The sequence below is a fragment of the Gobio gobio genome (genome assembly GCF_949357685.1).
Source record: "Gobio gobio genome assembly, chromosome: 24".
NCBI classification, from domain to species: Eukaryota; Metazoa; Chordata; class Actinopteri; order Cypriniformes; family Gobionidae; genus Gobio; species Gobio gobio.
This window is the reverse complement of record NC_137120.1, coordinates 22,866,095-22,884,413: the sequence shown is the minus strand read 5'-3', so window position 1 is coordinate 22,884,413 and position 18,319 is coordinate 22,866,095. Positions and strand designations below refer to the sequence as shown.

Sequence of the window (18,319 nt, the reverse complement as noted above, 5' to 3'; positions counted from 1 at the left end):
TCTCTTTGTGGGGGTATTATTACATGTAGGCTACTATATTAAAATAGACAAATAATATAGTGTCTCTTCAATTGGATATACATTCGGTCATGTCTGCAACTTGATGCATACTATATGTTGTCAATATCATTAGGATTAAAATAAAGATACAAAAAAGTAATGAAGACGAAAAAAAGAAGAAAAAAGACGTCACAGTTTTTGCAAACTTATATTAGGCTTTATTCAACTTTATTTTTAAATAAAGATAAAAAAGTAATGGGCTATAAGTATTTTGGTCGTCACAGTTTTTGCAAACTTATTTTGGGCTTTATTAATATTTTTTATTTATTTATGAATTTATATGCAGTTTTTTTACTACAAGTCAATTTATTGAACAAATGTTACAGTCTTTAAACTAAATTTTTTCACTAAATTTTTCTACTAAACATCGAAATACATCTAAATAATAAACTAAATTAACCATTTAAACTAAATTACTGATCAAATTATTGATCTAAAGCCCACACTGTCACTGTACGATACTTGAAATTTTTCCAGAATGGCTATACAGCTGAATAAAATTATGCTGCATTATTTTCCTGTTTAACACTGTAAAGCTGCTTTGAAACAATCTACATTGTTAAAAGCGCTATATAAATAAAGTTGACTTGACTTGACTTGACTTAAACTGAGCCAATATTCCCACATTAAACTCAAATTCACTGATTCGTGGTACCTTATTTCATGCTTTAACATTTTAATTTTCAACTTCCATTTTTAAGCTAAGCAGTATGACTAATTATTAAATTACTTAATTTACATTCTGTCCTGCTATACTAGCAGTTTGAAATATATATATATATATATATATATATATATATATATATATATATATATATATATATATATATATATATATTTTTAGCACAGGCCACCACAGCATTTCTAACATTTATCGGTTATTGGCCATAGCATGAAAATAATGATTGTATCAGCCAGATTTTGTAAATTGTCGCTCTTTTCAATTGAAATAATTATGTTAACTCAATGCTAGGGTGTTGTGGGTGGTTTCTACGCCGTTGTTATTGGCGAAAATCCCGTTGTCCATTGTCTAAATGATTTGTGTTCCATTGTCTATTGTCAATAGTGTAGTGATTTATGAAGCATGGCTCTCACAGAAGTCACTTTCAAAGCAGCTTCATCAAAATCAAAGGAATCACTAAGAATTTATTTTTTCTCTAAACTCAAAGAGTTTTCAATGTTTTCTGTGCACACTTCTTGCTTTCTCACTACCTTGAAACATCATAAAACTACCCTCCCGTGTCTCTATCTGCGGCGCTTTTCATGTGGAGGTCAAAGTGATGTGGAAGCCTTGAAGCGAGTCTTGTTAAAGGGCCTTTAGCAAGACCAATAATCACACATAACAGCACATAATCGGCCTCATTGCCTTTTTAACTGCATAGATTCCAGCTTATATAAATGTATATGACCCACATTTTTGACAGACTGTACCGGCTCTCTGCTCCGAGCCTCAGAGGGCCTGTAAAACCAGCTGGACTCTTGCCATGTCAAAGTTGAGTTAAGAAATCCCTTCCCTGTGATTCAGAAGGAGCCTTGGGGCTCTCGTAATAAAATCGTGTCACTGTGTGTTCTTTAAAAATTCAGTGGAGCTCTGGCTGAATTCCCCAACAGTCAAAAACGTGTAACCATGTACAATATATCTCTTCTCTTCGTCCATAAATTCGCACATCAGTCTTGTAGTCCCAGATGTCCTTCAGTGGTATGTGCATTGATGGGTCCTCCATCTTCTTTTGTAGAGCCCTCTCATTTGTCTCTGAGTTAATGTTTCCTCCTTCTTCTGAAGAGCTCAATGATTGGTTTATCATCCACAAATCGATCAAACCAGAGGTAGTTCAATTATAATCACAGACAAGGCTGTGCTCTTTAAATTCAGCATTTTGAAACGCCAATAAGTCGATAGGCCTCCGAGAGCCATGGTTCCTTGGGTTTCTGAGGTACGTATTTTTTTCTGAAAGAGGCTTAGATGCTATTGAACCACAATGTCTGGGAAAAACCCATGTAATCTTATTTCAGATTGCTGCATTGACTTTATTCCCTTAAAAGATCAAACTCGGCAGCTTTCTAAAAAATGGTCCAAGCATTGGGATCCATTGTGTTAATGTGTTAAAAAAAACAATGCCTGTCTGTCAAACGATATTAAGTCTTGGAGGCAGCAATTAGAAGGAATATTGAACCGTTAGCATTATGAAATGTTAATGACACTTGAGATGTGCAAGCTTTGGAAATTATTCATTCTCATGACATTTTCTATAATCCGGAGATGAGTTTGTTCAACAAAACCTCTCCAGAATTATTTGTACATTCCTTTTCAATGCCAGGCGTGATGGGTTGGGATTGCATCGTCCATTTCATTTTCATTTTAGCCACAAAAAGGCCAAAAATACACCTTTGAAAAGTCAGTTTTCCTGATGGTCATGAGTTTTGTCGTCCTCTTAATATACATAAAACAGAATGTGATCACAGGCAAATACCTAGATACTAAACCGTAGCATCTGCTTTCCCTGTTCTATATGCTACTGCTGTCAGGCCATTTTTCCTCTTTCCAGCTGGGAATGCACCAGGATTGTTCCTTTTTGGAAGGAATTTGTGCCTGAATAGAGAGCTTTATGTGGATTTTATTCAGCAAAATAGCTCTGAAGCAGCGGAGAGAAGTGTCTAACACTGTAGTGGTAACCCATTACAGAAAGCGTCTAAACAGGAACGCAATCCAATGAAATAGGAGTCAGCCTGCTGCAGCCAGATAACATTTTTATCGGGGTGTGAAACTGTAGGATACTGTCAGCCAAACAGACAAACACACAAAGCTTTATTTAGGCTTTTACAGTGTGTTGTCTATTCCATCCACTATTTCTAAATGCAGCTGTGGCCATATTTGCTTTCTTATCTAGATTGTATTCTTGTTAGGTTCACTAACACTAGTATTTGTGATGTGAGACATTGAATGTTAGGAACGGAAGATACCATATTGTCAATATGGATACCAATACCAATACTAGTGGTTGATCGATATATCGGCAAGGATACATTTTTCTGTTTGGCCGATGTATTGGAAGCGGGACTTTTATTTTATTTCTGAGAACAACTGACGGCCACCCTGCTCTCTAAAATATCACATCTGCATCGGCCATCAAAAAAACAATATCGTTCGACCACTAACAGATACTGGTTTTATTTATTTATTCTTGATTATGATTTCACTTTTTTAACTTTAGTTAGTGTGTAATGTTGCTGTTTGAGCACAAACAACATCTGCAAAGTTACGACGCTCAAAGTTCAATGCAAAGATTTTCTTTTACAGAAATCTCTTTTTAAGGACTACAACAAATGCCTGGTAGGGACTACAACCAGCCTCTTCCCGGGTTGGTGACATCACAAACCCTAAAATGTACATAAACCTCACTCCCCGGGAACACGCAACAAAGAGGGTGAGGCCATGTTGGGCTGAGTTGTTGTAGGAGAGTGGTGTTGCCATGTCGTCGAAATGCTATACCTTCGCAAGAGCGGCTAGTCATAAAATGTCTCATCTATTTAAACATTATAACTGTTCTGTTTTTGGCTGTAATAAACTCCCGGCATCTGAGCCACTGAGGATGCAGTTGATTCATTTAATTTGTTATGGGAATGTGTCGAAGAAATTACCTAATGCGTATGTTTGTGTGAATCATTGTACACTGGACATTGTACAACTCGGACATTGTCCAATTTCATATACAGAACACGTAAGTACTGCATTTTTTAATGTGTGTGTTTGCAAAATCGCCTTTCTGAATGTGCTAATGTGGCTAATTGCCATTGTCTCTTACTGTATTAAGATCGTTATTTTTAACCCTGAAATACTCACCGCCTGTACAATTCAGAAGCGCACTTTTATTACTTCTTAAAAATAAAACTAATGACATAGCTCTGATCTCTGTGAATATAGAGACAATGGTAACTTTAGCCATCATATAGCGTCCTAACCAGCTCATTCACAAAGGGGATTTGCGTACATGCGCAAAATACAACGCGCGGTACTTATATGTTCTGAAAATTAAGTTGGTCAAATAGTTCCTCCCAACCTCCCCCAGTTTCTCTTGAAGCCAATACAGAAGTGACTTAAACTGCAATTCATCGACTGGCCGCTAGAGACAGACTCCAAAGGGGAGCAGAATCTCATTGAGCTCCATGTTAAAATGCCCAACTTTACAGCTGAAAAAAAAAACATGTTTACACCCTGGTACAAATTGTGGTTTTGGTCTATACAGCTAATTTGCCCTTCATGACAACTGTGAGGGGGGTGCAATTTTTTATAACTCATTTGTTTACATTATATAAAACCTTAAAGTTCTGCATAATTAAGGGCGTGGCCACTTTGAGTGACAGGTGGATTGCAGTTTGTCTGCTGTCTGTTAGTCATCACGTCACTTCAGCTCCAGCCACCTCCCGCCTCTTTGCCCATTTTCAGTTATCCGGTAGTGACGTGCGATGATGCACTGCCAAGATGGCAACGACCGACTTTGAGGCTTCAAAACTGCTCTTCAGAACCCTATGGGTGACATCACAGACACTACGTCCATATTTTTTTTACAGTCTTGGGTATTTATCCATCTTTGCGAATTCTACTCGCTGTGTGAGGTTCTCCAAACTCCACAGGTTATCCAAAGATCCAAACTAGTGCGCTGTTAAAGCTCTGCCCTATTCTGAAAACAGGGCTGGGAGCAGCAGCTCATTTGCATTTAAAGAGACACACACAAAACCAGTGTGTTTTTGCTGCCACCCAAATAGGGGCTTTCAAAACATCCTATGATAAGTAATGCATGGTGTATTTTAAGCTGAAACTTCACAGACACATTCTGGAAACACCTGAGACTTATATTACATCTTGTGAAAAAGGCATTATAGAACCCCTTTAAAAGATATTTAGTAATTATAACCCTCTAACATTGTTTGAAAGCCATAATTTCAAACATTTAATTTTAAACACTACAAATTATGGGAAACATTTACTAACAAAACTTACAGAATATAATCAAACTTTAAAAACTTTTATTGTCTGACTTCCGAGAATGTTCAAAGATTGAAAAGAAGATATAGCCTGGATGCCAGCCGAACTTAGCCCCGCCCACAACATTTTTACTCGGGCAGTTCGGTCTGGACTTGATCGGTAGAGAAGTAATTATGCCCGAACAGAAACTGTTCGGACCAATGAAATTGTCAGGGCGGGCTTTAGACGATGATGGACAGATGATCAACAGTAACGTAATCATCCACGTCATCAAAGGCGCTTGGGTTGAGTTTGTTCTAATCCTAAACGGAGAACTTGTTCGTATATGCTTTCACCTTCACTATTTCTCTCAGAAATGATGATCGTGTTGGTAAGTACTCTGTGTATCCTTAAATTCTTTTTTTACAACAATGGCACAGATCGTTTACACTCATCTTTTTCTTCTAACGTTACTTATTCCAGCGTGCGTGCAGGTACAGGGTTGCCAAGTTTTTACAACAAAACCCGCCCAATTGCTAACGTTTCTCAAAACTAGCCCAAAACAAGCCCAATAGCTTTCCGGGGGGTTTCTCAGGGGAAAAAAGGCATTTGGGGGATAAAATATGTGTTATTTTGGCAGGGCTGGCAGCTAAAAATCGCATTCCTGGGTCTGTATATCACATAATTGGGGTCGCTTCAACCCGCGGACATGGCAACACAGTGCAGTTGAGTTCTGTTGACATTTGACAACTAACCTTATGCGTCGCTCCGTTGCGCTGATTGGTTGTAGGTCTATCCAATTGAGGTCTTTCCTGGTTCGGTTGAAACACGCCCCATAACCACAGCCCAACGGAGCAGAATCAGACTCATATTCTGACTAGAATTGAGTATGACGACGTCAGGCTAAAGAAGATATAGCTTCAATCCTGTATAACTATTTGCTAGTAGTTGTTTTTTTACTTCAATGGTAATTGATCAGTATTTTTATGAGAATCTATACTCTGCATTAGTATTGAAAGTATAGATACCTCAAGATCAATATACTCATAAATAGTAGATTGATCTACCCATGTCTACATTACAATTTAATCTCAAATCAAAAATTCTATTTGTCATATTTAGCTACAAAAACAAGCCAATTTCACAAACATTTGCAATAAAAAAATTAATTTGTCTAATGTAATTTCTAGACACTTATTGTGTAATAAGCAAGCAAGAAAGAACAATTTAAAACTCTGGAATTTAAATTTAATTAAAAAAATGAAAACTGATTAAATTTATTTGCTATCTTGATGCATTTCTCTGGTGGCATTATGCATGATTTATCAGTGAATGTTATTCTAAATTAAATTTAAATATGAATATAAATCATAAAATTTGACAATTCAATCTTTTTGCTTTTTCTATCATTCCCCCAACCTGTATTACACACACACACACACACACATACACACATTTACACATGTTGTGTTTTCATGTTTTATGGGGACTTTCCATAGGCGCAATGGTTTTTATACCGTACATACTGTATATTCTATCCCCCTACACTACACTACCCCTGCCCCTAAACCTACCCATCACAGGAGACATTCTGCATTTTTACATTTTAAAAAAACATCACTTAGTCTGATTTATAAGATGTTTTCCTCATGGGGACCAAAAAATGTCCCCACAAGGACGAGGATTTTGGATATTGCCATCTTTGTGGGGACATTTTGTCAGGGCCGGCCCTGACCAATTTGCTGCCCTAGGCAAGATTTGACTTGGTGCCCCTTGTATCAAGGTTTAGCACTACACATTATCATTCTAAGTTGTGGAAACACTCATACGGTTTTATTTTTGTAATGCATTGATGTTTTATTTTTATTGTTGTTGTTGTTTTATATGATGTCCAGTCCCTTCTACCCCATCATTATGTTCATGATATTATTATTGTTTTTTATTTGTTAAAGGCTGATGATAGTAAAACTGTACAAATATTACACCTATGCCACATTACAGCCTAAACACAAATAGCAAGAGTAATTGCATCTAACATTCATGCACAAACTATTCATTGAGAACTAGCAAAAGTGTTTGTTTTCCAGTAGATGGCAGCAATCTTCCACTAAACTATGAGCATTCATGCTTTCACCAGGAATTCAACTGAGAAATTTTGATATTTAATGTGAATTTTACATAAAATGTTGCCATTTTAAATAAACCTGTATATAAATATCATTACTAATTTCGGCAAATACATTTTAAAATTGCTATACACCCCCTTTAAACTGCACAACTGCAGAGTAAAAACATTAGGCTATTACAAAAGTGATATTACATGCGTTTAATATTTTTATATTATTTATTTTTTACAAAATCACACTGGCTGTGACCTCTGGAGAACCCAGAACAGCTGCTTGCATAAAGTTTAAGGTAAAAATAACTGGAATTAATTAGCAAACATTAGTATTTTACTACTATGCAATTAAATAAACTGTTCATTAACTGTTCAACTAATTTGCCTACATCCCTTTACTTCTGTCTTTACACAGCAAAAAATGCTCTTCTTATTTAGAATCTTTTTCTTGTTTCCAGTCCAAATATCTAAAAATTCTTAAATCAAGGTGCATAAAAATGTCTTGAGTTTTTGCTTAAAACAAGCAAAATTATCTGCCAATGGGGTGAGAAAAATAATCTTATTTCTGTTTGGGACAGAAACAAGATTTCAATCAGAAACAAGATTATTTTTCCACTCCATTGGCAGATAATTTTGCTTGTTTTAAGCAAAAACTCACTTCATTTTGATTTTATTTTCAAGAAAACAAGAAATTTAGAAACTATCTTCTGTCATTTAACTTATCTAGTAAATGCACCTTCAACCTTGATTTAGGAATTTTAGATATTTAGACTAGAAACAAGACACAAATACTACGTAAGAAGAGCAGTGTATCCCTTATCTTCCCTGCATCAGAGGGCTTCTGTCTTTTTTTTAGACACTTCAATTCGGCCATCCGTCATAAATAATCAGGCAACTTACACCGTGTCAACACCTGGCGCGAACGGCCAAGCACCCTAAAAAATGAAAGCAACCTTGTCTGCGTTGGATGCGGCGAGAGGCGACGCGACACAACAAATTCCCCTAACAATAAACTGATCGCGCGTTGTATTTCTGACGCACTTCAAGTAGATCGGCGGGGGGAGATTGATGAGGCGGACCGGAAAGATGCGGGGACTTAGTTACGTTTTTTTGCGCTTTATTTGGTAATATTTCAAATTAATATGAATAAAATAGTATCAGTAATACATTTTGGCGCCCCTATAGATGAGTGGCGCCCCTAGCATTTGCCTATTCCGCCTATGCCACGGGCCGGCCCTGCATTTTGTCCCCATAATGTAGGGATTACCAGTCCACACATACACACACACACACACACACACACACACACACACACACACACACAATAACAGTAGATATTTGTTATATTCTGTATATTAAATCGACAAATAGACGAGTACATGACTTACAAATTGTTATCGGTTACTGATTACAAATTACATGACAAAATTGTAGTTAGTAACTTAATCCATTACATTACATATTTAGGGTAATATAATCTGACTACTTTTGGATTATTTTTAGTTTACTTTTGACCTAACTAATTTATCACACTGATTTGAGTAGAATATTCTTGTACCATATTGATTAAAAATACAAAGAGAAAAAAATATATTTACAATATAAGTGCATTAAATATTACATTATGTCAGGGTTTCCCAGACTGGGATTCATGATGTACTTTACTTGAAGTACCCCAGAGATGTTAATGTGTAAATTCAGTCAATTTGATCTAAAGTGCGCGGGTGGTCAATTTTGTTTCTTGAACAAGTCAAGGAAACTTTTTCATTATGCACATTACACTCACAAAAGAGCAAGAGTTTTATTGTGTAATGTGCTTTATATCCTTCTCCTGCACTATATCAGCCACCAGTAAAGATATCTGGTGCATCGGAACAAATTTAAGCTTTTCTTTAAGGTATATGCCTAATATACATCTCCACACTCATAACTGTCTGCATATTCGCTGCAGGGTGGGTGTCAGCAGGAGGGATCGTTTCTAGCAGCACTCAGAAGAGGCACGCATTCTCTTTTATTGCATCAGCTGTAATTGGAAGAAATCAAATTAAACCCACAACTTCTTTCACTAACAGCTAAAACTTTTTTCCCTCGAGTATACGGGTAAGAGCTAAGCACTATTCCAGAGAGAGTCTGTGTTTATTTTGAGTATTATGATTCAGATGCTTGCCACTCTGCGGAGAGAATGTGGGCTGCTGTGTCATGGATTAAATGAGGTTGATAATGAAAGAGTCATATGAAAGCCAAGACAAGACATGACAGTGTAAAAGACGGGTTGAACTCAAGTTGATGATATTTCCTCCAGCCAGTGTGTGCAGTTTTGCTCCTACAGTTTAGCTGGACAAACGATTTGACCTTTATGTAGCAATAGCTTTTATTACAGTCTGTAAAATGGTTTAAAAGTGAAGCTAAATTAAGTGTGCTGGTTCCATACGAGATTACATTTTCTTTTAAGCTTGAACAAAAGCCACATAGATATAGGAGCATGCTAAAAAATATTTCGTTTTTTCTATCCAGCTTTTATGGGTTGTAGTAGACTGATGTACAGCATTTCTTACTCAATATCTGCAAGCATGAGCTACAGTGATTTTTTACAATTAAAACTAAAAAAAGTTTAAAAATCTTTGTGCAACTCTAACAATTTCTTGAAAATGTATCATAAGATTGATGACACATGAGTGTTGACTTCTTGCAATAATTCACCAGAAAAAAAATACAAGTAACAATAATCACAACGTTTATGTTTCAACAAAAATGATACAATAATATTCTGAAAAAGTGTGTAAAAAGTTTCATTTAAAATTCAAACTCACACACACAAAAAAACTTACTAAAGAAAATATATGGTGACACTTTAGTTTGGGGACCAATTTTCACTATTAACTAGTCGCTTATGTGCATATTACTAACATATTGACTGTTTATTTTTATTTATAAAGCACATATTGATGCCTTATTCTGCATGACCATATTCTACATACCATAATCCTATCCCAAACCTAAACTTAATCACTGCAACAACTACCTTACAAACTATTAATAAGCAGTAAATTAGGAGTTTATTGAGGCAAAAGTTGTAGTTAATAGTGAATATGTGTTCCCTAAAATAAAATGTGACCAAAAATATATCTGTTGATATCTAACTATTTCTTGAAAATGTATTATCATATCTAGTCTTACACAAAACTCACATTACCTACCAATGTTATTTTTGTCGATCTTTAGGTGACATACGCAACGACCTCTACCTCACACTGGAGAGAGGAGACTTTGAGAGAGGAGGCAAGAGTGTTCAGAAGAACATTGAGGTCACCATGTATGTGCTCTATGCTGACGGCGAGATCCTCAAAGTAAGTCAAAATACTTCAATAAAGGAATAGTTTGCTGATAATAAAAGTTCTGTCATCATTTACTCACCCTCATGTCATTTCAATCCTTCTATAAAAGGAGAAATTTTAAGGAATTGTTCTGCTGTTTTCCATGAAATTGCACCAAAAAAAAAGTTCTGTGTTCTACAGAAGCAACAAAGTACGTTTGGAACGACATGAGGGAGTAATCAATGACAGAATTCTAATTTGGGGCAAATTGTCCCTTTGAAAAACATACAAGTGATCTGTAGCTCATGTTGTGAATCATTTAGTCCAAACAAATTTGAAGTCAGTTTGAAAGGAGTAAATGAGTTTGGGATTTTCTGATGTATTTTACATAAGCCCATCATAAATGTCGCAAACTTTGATGCACACTATAAAGCCACATAAAAGCAAACCGTTTCCATTTCTTCTATCTTTTATCAGGAGTGCATTAGTCTGGGCTCAGGAGAACACAGCATCAGTGAGTACCGCTCTTTCGTTCTTTACCACAACAACAGTCCACGCTGGAGTGAGGTCATCAAACTGCCAATCCCCATTGACCGGTTCCGGGGGTCCCATCTGCGCTTTGAGTTTAGACACTGTTCAAGTAAGGATTTATACACCACCAGTATCATTTTGCACACATTTGACTTATTTTTCTCTTGATATTTTGATCTAAAGGCGTATGCTCAAATGATAACAATTAATCTACTAATACCAATATACATAAATTGTGTCTACATACACTATATTGCCAAAAGTTTTGGGACGCCTTTACATGCACATGAACTTGATATCCCATTCTTAATCCGTAGGGTTTAATATGGAGTTGGCCCACCCTTTGCAGCTATAACAGCTTCAACTCTTCTGGGAAGGCTTTCCACAAGGTTTAGGAGTGTGTTTATGGGAATTTTTTACCATTCTTCTAGAAGCGCATTTCTGAGATCAGGCACTGATATTGGACTAGAAGGCCTGGCTCGCAGTCTCCGCTCGAATTCATCCCAAAGGTGTTCTATCGGGTTGAGATCAGGACTCTGTGCAGGCCAGTTAAGTTCCTCAACAACAAACTTGCTCATCCATGTCTTTATGGACCTTGCTTTGTGCACTGGTGCGCAGTCATGTTGGAACAGGAAGGGGTCATCCCCAAACTGTTCTCATAAGGTTGGGAGCATGAAATTGTCCAAAATGTCTTGGTGAAGCATTAAGAGTTCCTTTCACTGGAACTAAGGGGCCAAGCCCAACCCCTGAAAAACAACCCCACACCATAATCCTCCCTCCACCAAATTTTACACTTGACACAATGCAAGTGCCGTTCTCCTGTCAACCGCCAAACCCAGACTCGTACATTGGTCAACAGAGAAGCGTGATTGGTCACTCCAGAGAACACGTCTCCACTGCTCTAGAGTCCAGTGGCGGCATGCTTTACACCACTGCATCCGATGCTTTGCATTGCAATTGGTGATGTAAGGCTTGAATGCAGCTGTTTAGCCATGGAAACCCATTCCATGAAGCTCTACCCACTGTTCTTGAGCCAATCTGAAGGGCACTCGAAGTTTGGAGGTCTGTAGCTATTGACTCTGCAGAAAGTTGGCGACTTCTGTGCACTGTGAGCCTCAGCATGCGCTGACCCCACTCTGTGATTTTACGTGGCCTACCATTTCGTGGCTGAGTTGCTGTCGTTCCCACTTGCTTCCACTTTGTTATAATACCACTAACAGTTGACCGTGGAATATTTAGTAGTGAGGACATTTCACAAATGGACTTATTGCACAGGTGGCAACCTATCAAGGTACCACGCTTGATTTCACTGGGGTCCTTAGAGCAACCCATTCTTTCACAAATATTTGTAGAAGTCTGCATGCCTAGGTGCTTGCTTTTGTGGAAGTGATTGGAACACCTGCATTTAATGATTTGGAAGGGTGTCCCAATACTTTTGGCAACATAGTGTATGAACTGATCTCCAAAACTAACATTTTTATTTAAAAAAAGTTATTTTTGAAAGGGATGAGATATTGTTTTTTTAGTCATTATTCAACATGTTTGGTTAGATGCTGCATGCAACACTCGACATGTTGGAAATTCAAGTTTGACTTTTTTTATGAAGTGTGATCTGCTTGGTTACAAACATTCTTCAAAATATCTTCCTTTGTGTACAGCAGAACAAATACATTTATACAGGTTTTTGGGTGAACTATCCCTTTAAGTACTTTAGACAATATTCCCATGTTATTGTTTTCACAGCAAAAGACAAAGGTGAAAAGAAACTTTTTGGCTTTGCTTTCACTCCTCTCATGAGGGAAGACGGCACCACACTGTCAGATGAGAGCCATGAGCTCTACGTCTACAAGGTGAGGACAGTCTCTGCCAATACTTTAATCACATCATAAATTGTGTATTTTTCATAAATGAATTAAGAAATTAATGCAATGTCAAGGTCTGTGGGATACTTTATAATTGCTGTTTAAACATGTTGTTAAACATAATATTAAAATAATATATTAATTTGTACTGGATTGTTCCAAATATAAGACAATGTTTTTTCTTAGAAATACATCTGAAAAAACAAGTTTGTCTTATATTCAGGGTCAAGACTTTAGCATGTAAATATTGCACCCGCAACAATAGGTGCCGGCAAATATACGCGTAAAACAAGTGTGCCAAGAAATACAGTGTGTCAGAGTGTAATGTTAGAAGATCGAGAGCGCGTCTTAGTCTTAGAAAACGCTAACAGGCAAAGAAATTCCTACGGTCTAAGAGCCGTGTGACTGTCATGTTTGTGTGCCTCGCTGACGGGACCAAACTTTCCCTAACTTTCATTCGTCTAAAAGAAGAATGTAATATACACCTAGGATGGCTTAAGGGTGAGTAAATCATGGGGTAATTTTCGTTTTTGGGTGAACTATCCCTTCAGACAGTCTACTAATACTCTAATGACTGCTAGTCGACATGTAGTTGCAAAGTTATTAGATAGTTAGTAGAATGTCTAAATTGGACTATCGAAATAAAGTGTTATCAATGTTTATTTTATTTCAAGTAAAGATTTTTTTTTTTTATACTTTTAGTTAACAATAACCCTGGGGCAGAAAGGGCATAGCATATTCATATGATGTCTAACTTATAAACTCTTTTCTGTATGTGGATCAGTGTGATGAAAACACCACCTTCAGTAACCATGCGCTGTACCTGGGGCTGCCCTGTTGTAAAGACGACTTCAACGGCTGCCCGAACATCCCGTCCAGCCTTATATTCCAGCGCAGCACTAAGGAAACCCTCTGGATATCCACTCAACTCTCTTCCACCAAACTAACACAGAATGGTAACTTACTAACACAATATTCAATTTTCCCTCCATTTATCATTTGCAATAGAGTAATAATTACTACTTTCTTGTTTTGTTTTGAAGTCGATCTACTAGCTTTGTTGAAATGGAAAGCACATCCAGACCGTGTAATGGACATTTTGGGGCGATTGCGCCATGTCTGCGGAGAAGAAATAGTCAAAGTGAGAGCTCTGTCTCAATAATTCATAATATGGACCGATTTTAATGTCTGCTTAATGTAATTTACACCCACATTTTCTGTTTTTCTTCTCCAGTTTCTTCAAGACATCCTCGACACGCTGTTCTCCATTCTGGATGACAACACAGACAAATATGGACCCCTTGTGTTTCAGTCACTGGTTAGAAAACTTCAATAAATGACATTTTTAGGACTGCGCCATAGCTTACCTAATGTTAATAATTCACTGCTATAATATCATGTCCAATTTCCATTCATCAAAAGCACTCAAACCCACATTTACTGTACAAGTGTGTATTTGTTTATGTGCACACCCTTAAATACACACGATTCATCTCTTTCAGAAGTGTCCATGCTGTGTGTGTGTGTGTGTGTGTGTGTGTTTTGAAAAATGGAAGATTTCAGCTGGCATGGATCCAGGCATTATTAAGCGTTCACAGCTGTTTGATCTTGGTCTCCAGAGACCCTTTATCTCCTCGTACTCCTGTAAAAAGAGTCGAGACGTTCTAGCCTCTCTTGACCTGAATACATCTGTTATGTTTCTTTGTGGAGAAGAGAGAACCAATACAGGCTGCATTCTTTTTGCATTGATATTCATTTTGCAATATGCTGTCATGCATCAGCTTCTTCTATTTCTGTGCAATTTTAAACCAGATTGACATTAAGTTTTTGCATTGTTTATACAATATTAACCTTTTTTAGTGATCATACTGTGTCAAATTCAGCTGCATTGTTCAATGTGACAATTAGCGTTTCATTTAAGTTTAATTTTGATAAAACTTTATGAGTATCTCTGTGATACTAAAATAGCACTGATGCATAGTAGAGATTTGGACCTGATCTGAAACCTACTGACCTCTACTTCCAATCTCTGTCCAGGTGTTCATCATCAATCTGCTCCGGGACAGTAAGTTTTATCACTTCCGGCCTGTGATGGACACCTACATCCAGAAGCATTTTGCTGGAGCACTGGCTTATAAGTGAGCTCATCAATTTTAGCTGGATATTTATGTTTAGATATGGTTTAAGGAAACATATCTTAGTAATGGATAAATATATATGGTATTTCATATTTTTGGAATATAGTGTAACTAGGTGTTTCATTTCAAATGCAGAGAGTTGATTCGATGTCTGAAGTGGTATATGGACCGTTCAGCAGAAGTTGTACGACAAGATCACATCCAGGAAGCCATGAGGGTAAGACCTCTAAGTATATAACCAAACAAACAGAAGTCAAAAGAAAAAATCCTCATAAAATCAAGCATATGGCGTCGGTTCTGGCAGGTCATGTTAGTCTTATTATTACACGTACTAATTATTTTGTTTCGACATTAATGATATCTGCAAATACATTATGTTGGTTCTGTTCTGTTAACCCTGAGGGGGTTATTGCTGCTCTCCCTGCTCTTGGATGCGCAGGGAGTTCTTGCCCAGAACAGAACCATACCGCCAATCCAAACTGTATGCTAATATTCAATCAATCATCTTAGACGATAGTGGTCGAGACAGAAATCAAATAAACAGTGATTCAGCTTAAACAGCAACTAGAATAAATAAAATATAAGACATTTTAGGGCATTCCTCAAAGGACCATTACAAATAACTAGCTCAAGCAAATTGTTTTGAGATGTCTTATTCACTCCCTGTAAGGTTTTGTTGAGATGTAATTTCATCGCTGGTTTGATTGGTGATTAATTTTGGTACTGACAGTACCCTCATATTCAAATGTCAAGCACTGTAAAAGTACAGAGAATTCATACTTTAGTTAAAGTGTGGGTGCTGCATCAAATATTTCAAAAGTATTTAGCCGGAAACTTACTTGAGTGAAAGTAAGAAGTTTCCACTTTAGTTGTACTTAAGTATTTAGAAGTAAAACATTTTTATTCGATTTTAAAACTGGCTGATTGTTGATTGTGATGCACAAAGTGTGAAAAGCAGCCCATGTAATCAATGTCTCAATGTCCTTTTTTTGCAGAAAAAAAAATCACCAATTGTTATAATATTTAAAAGTCAAAAACTGCTCAGTACAAATTAAATTGTAAGGAGTAAAAATAAGTAAAGAATTGTTTTAATGCACTGTAAATATGAAGTACAAGTATTTAGTTTATTATTACTCTAAGTAAAAATTCCCCCAGATAATTGAAATAATTAAGTCTAACTACTTAAGTACTTCCCACCCATGATGTAAAACATGTTCTTAAAGGGATAGTTCACCCTAAAATGAAAATTCTGTCATTAATTACTCACCCTCATGTCTTTTCAAACCCTTAAGACTTTCGTTCATCTTCAAAACAACTTTTTCATGAAATCTAAATTAATTCTGTCCCTCCATTGACTGCTATATATTGACTGATCATATATATATATATATATATATATATATATATATATATATATATATATATATATATATATATATATATATATATATATATATATATATATATATATATATATATATATATATGATTGCTTTATATGATGAACAGATTTAATTTAGACTTTTATTCACATATAAACATGATAAACACCTCATTGGTTCTTGCTGAAGCTCAAACGTGATGCATAACAAACAAGAATGAACCTTATTGGTTCTTATTGAAGCTCAAAAGTGCTGCATAACACGAGAATGAACCTCATTGGTTCTTGCTGAAGCTCAAACGTGCTGCGTAACACAAGAATTAACCTCATTGGTTCTTGCTGAAGCTCAATTGTGCTGCGTAACACGAGAATTAACCTCATTGGTTCTTGCATGTCAAGGGAACATGCTTGAGCTTCTGTTTACCACAAATTATGTGTGAGTTGATGAATATATATATATATATGTGAATAAAAGCTTAAATTCAAGCAGTTCATTATATAAAGTAACTGTCTCTTTAAAAAAATTGGACTAAACCTCTCAATTCATATGAATTAGTTTTATGATCTCTTTATGAACTTTTTGAAGAATCAAAGTGGTAGTTGCATAGCTGTCAACAGAGGGACAGAAAGCTCTAAGATTTTATCAAAAAGATCTTAATTTGTATTTTGAAGATGAACAAAAGTCTTACTTGATTGGAATGACATGAGGGTGAGTAAATGATGACATTAATTTGAATTTTTGACTGAACCATCCCTTTATTTTTTCTATTTTCTTCAAGGTAAAAGCACAAGAATTGTCCCTATTTATTGTAATTGGAACGCTTTAAATATATTTTATTGCATAAACATGCAGCTCAGACACTTGTAGATATATTGAGGGTACTCACATTAACTGTAAATCTTCCTTCAGGCTCTAGAGTATCTGTTTAAATTCATCGTCCAGTCACGGATCCTCTACTCCCGGGCCACCTGTGGGATGGAGGAGGACCAATTTAGGGCCAGCATCCAGGAGCTTTTCCAATCCATCCGTTTCGTCCTCAGTCTGGACAGCCGCAGCTCTGAGACGCTCATTTTCACCCAGGTCAGATATAAACAAAAGAACCATTTCACATTCCATGAGATCATGTGTATAAGTAGAACTGTGTCAAAAAGTGGGATGTAACAGGTGAACGTTTGTAAATGTGCTATTTTTCATATGAATTACTTTATTAATTTATATCTCAATGCTCTTTAATTAACGAATTAAGCAACGAAAAACAAACAAGAACAAAACAAGAACAAGGTGTTCTAATGTATTTAAAAAGGAAATGTTGAATTGTAATGAGTTGCTGATCTCCAAAGCCACGGTTGATGACCTAATATCAAAGCTGTTTCCTTGAGGCCCAGGTTTGTTTAGTCTTCTGTCAGAATGATGCATCTGTCTATCTCTGCCCTAAAGAAGTTGTATGTCTAAGCTGTTTAGACATCCCAATCTCATGGAAATCCTGTGAAATCATTTCTCATGTAGAGTGATTTTCGTTCAGACAAAACAAGGTTTTTCTTGAAAGCTGCAGGAGTATGTTTGAGAGGATATCTGCTCCCTTCAGATTGCTTTCTCATTGAAGTTGATGTTCTGAAGTATCAGATTTGAAGAATACAAGACAAGAGGACTTAAGATTAAGATCGAGAGACACCAACATTGATGCCACCAAACACGTTTTTTAGAAACTGTACTATCATTAGCCACTATTCTAAGGGGTTTTGCCCATTTGCTATGTAGTTATGAGGATGTTTTAGATTGATGTTAAAAAGCATTTCTAGGTGGATGCTAAGTTACTAGACCTCCTCCAAGTTACTATGATATTAGGGGCTTTCACATAGGGTAGTTCTAGGAACTTTGTTATAAGAACTAGCCACCAGGGTGGTTCCCAGAGAATTCAATGTTCCCCTTGGGCCATTTTGTATGGAAGTA

At 36.4% G+C, this 18,319-nt stretch overlaps 1 protein-coding gene across 1 annotated transcript in view; it reads left to right on the top strand.

Annotated features, from left to right (window-relative positions):
- dock3 (dedicator of cytokinesis 3) overlaps positions 1 to 18,319 on the top strand; it is a 314,866-nt gene that overhangs the window by 256,849 nt on the left and 39,698 nt on the right. The window contains exons 15-23 of the mRNA XM_079807891.1: positions 10,365 to 10,489; positions 10,934 to 11,096; positions 12,731 to 12,837; positions 13,634 to 13,805; positions 13,893 to 13,990; positions 14,084 to 14,167; positions 14,887 to 14,987; positions 15,123 to 15,204; positions 17,279 to 17,449. Coding sequence (XP_079664017.1) covers positions 10,365 to 10,489; positions 10,934 to 11,096; positions 12,731 to 12,837; positions 13,634 to 13,805; positions 13,893 to 13,990; positions 14,084 to 14,167; positions 14,887 to 14,987; positions 15,123 to 15,204; positions 17,279 to 17,449 — 1,103 coding nt within the window. The remainder of the gene's footprint in view (positions 1 to 10,364; positions 10,490 to 10,933; positions 11,097 to 12,730; positions 12,838 to 13,633; positions 13,806 to 13,892; positions 13,991 to 14,083; positions 14,168 to 14,886; positions 14,988 to 15,122; positions 15,205 to 17,278; positions 17,450 to 18,319) is intronic.